The sequence below is a fragment of the Emiliania huxleyi genome (genome assembly GCF_000372725.1).
Source record: "Emiliania huxleyi CCMP1516 unplaced genomic scaffold EMIHUscaffold_4719, whole genome shotgun sequence".
NCBI lineage: Eukaryota > Haptophyta > Isochrysidales > Noelaerhabdaceae > Emiliania > Emiliania huxleyi.
In genome coordinates this window covers 1-1,680 of record NW_005198454.1, presented here as the reverse complement: position 1 = coordinate 1,680, position 1,680 = coordinate 1, and the positions used below count along the sequence as shown (strand labels likewise).

General features: G+C 67.1%; 1 protein-coding gene across 1 annotated transcript; it reads left to right on the top strand.

Annotated features, from left to right (window-relative positions):
• Positions 1 to 410: 410 nt before the first annotated feature.
• Positions 411 to 1,179, top strand: EMIHUDRAFT_256372 (hypothetical protein; the record flags this gene model as incomplete). The annotated part of the gene is made up of 2 exons (XM_005767949.1): positions 411 to 614; positions 946 to 1,179. 2 exons carry the CDS (start codon positions 411 to 413, stop codon positions 1,177 to 1,179), a joined length of 438 nt encoding a protein of 145 aa, XP_005768006.1.
• Between the last annotated feature and the right edge of the window lie 501 nt (positions 1,180 to 1,680).

The window sequence follows — 1,680 nt, the reverse complement described above, 5'->3', positions numbered from 1 at the left end:
CTTTGGGACAGTGCAATCCTTTTAATTATTACCTCCAACTCAAAAAAAGTCTGATGTCAAACGGACAACGGGGTCCCTTATGGTGGCCTGTAAGGGTAAGGTGCGGGAGGTCCACAAACCAGGTTAACCGCCGCTTTTGCCTGCTTTTGTCAACCGCCGCTTTTGCTTTTGGGCGGGCGGTCCGTCGGGGGGTACCAAACGGTATATGGCATCGGCCATCCAAGCTCCGGCTTCTGTGGCAAGTCGCCGCCGCGAACAGCACGAAGGAAAGGCGGAGGCAAAGGACGACGAGGCGCCCGGGTCGAGCTTCCCTCGCCCCCTCCGCCGCACATTCCGTCGGTGTCGCTTCCACGCCCACACCCTCCTCTTTTTTGCGCGGATCGGGAGGGCGGCGATCTCTGCCCCCGTCCATGCTTCGCGTCCCCTTGGCGCTGGGCGCCGTCTCCCGCGTTTTCTTTTTCGGGCGCGCCGTCTGGCTTTTTCGCTTCTTTTCTCTCTGTGCGGGGGGTCCTCTGGTTTTGCGCGACCGGGGCTGTGAGGCGCCTCTGGCTCTGCAGCTGGTGGTGGTGCTGCTCCTGTCACTATGTCACTGTGTCGTGGGGCCGACGTGCGCGGTGGCCTTCCTCGGCCCATCCTCCCGTGACGCACGGCGAGGGCGACACTCGCCACGGTTGCGAGCGCCCACCCTATCCACCACCTCACTCCACCCAGAGGCGCCAGCGATGACAGCAAACAATTAAATAAAATCCACCGTATATGAGCCAGAGCGCCGCTGCGGGCCGCCCTGTCCAGCGCTGCACGTGCGCACGCGTCTCGCCCGAGCATCGCGTGGTCCCGGGTTCGAGACCCCGGGGGGGAGGGGGGGGCCTCCTCGGCCTCCTCGGCCTCCTCGGCCTCCTCGGCCTCCTCGGCCTCCTCGGCAGCCTCGGCTGCTTGGAGCCCGAGGAGCACGCGGCGCGGATCGTTTTGCTCGCGGCCTCGCCGACGCGCCGCTCCGCCGGCACGCTCTGCGCCCGTCGGTGGCAACCGCGGCGGCTCTTCTCGCCATGCCAGGCGTTGAGCGCCAGCCAGCAGCAGGCGGCAGCAGCCCGCCGGCAGCTGTACTGCGGTTGGCCCAGCCGCAACGGGTGCTCCGGCCCGAAGGGCGGGCAACTCACGCCGGCTGGGAACTACAGCTAGGTGGTGTCTGTGCGCGGCGGCGGCAGTGGGCAGAGCGAGGGCGAGCAAGGCGAGCATTCAAGTGCGGCCGTTCAAAGCTCGGCGGTCGCTCTTCGGGCATGAATCATACCTTACCAAAAAATCCGAACCACTTTCTCCGTTTTTATTGTTGTGGATGGCTACGGCGCCCGGCGGCAGCAGCAGCACCGCCATCGACCTCGACGCAGCCCCGCCCCGCAACAGGACTGCTGGCGCCCCGATCGACCTCGACGCATCTCCGCAGAGGCCAGCCGCCGCCGCTGGAGACCAGCGCGCTGCAAGTTCGCCGAGGACTGGACCTGCAGTGGGCGCACCGAGCGTCGTGTGCCTATCCTCCGGCGAGGACACTGACGACGAGTGCCGCGAGGTGCTAGCGCCACCACGTCCGGCGCCCGGCCCCGGCGGCGGTGGCGGCGGCGGAAGCAGCGGCGGCGACCTGGACGGCGAAGGGCTGGTTGTGACGGGCACATCCGGCGGGCTGCT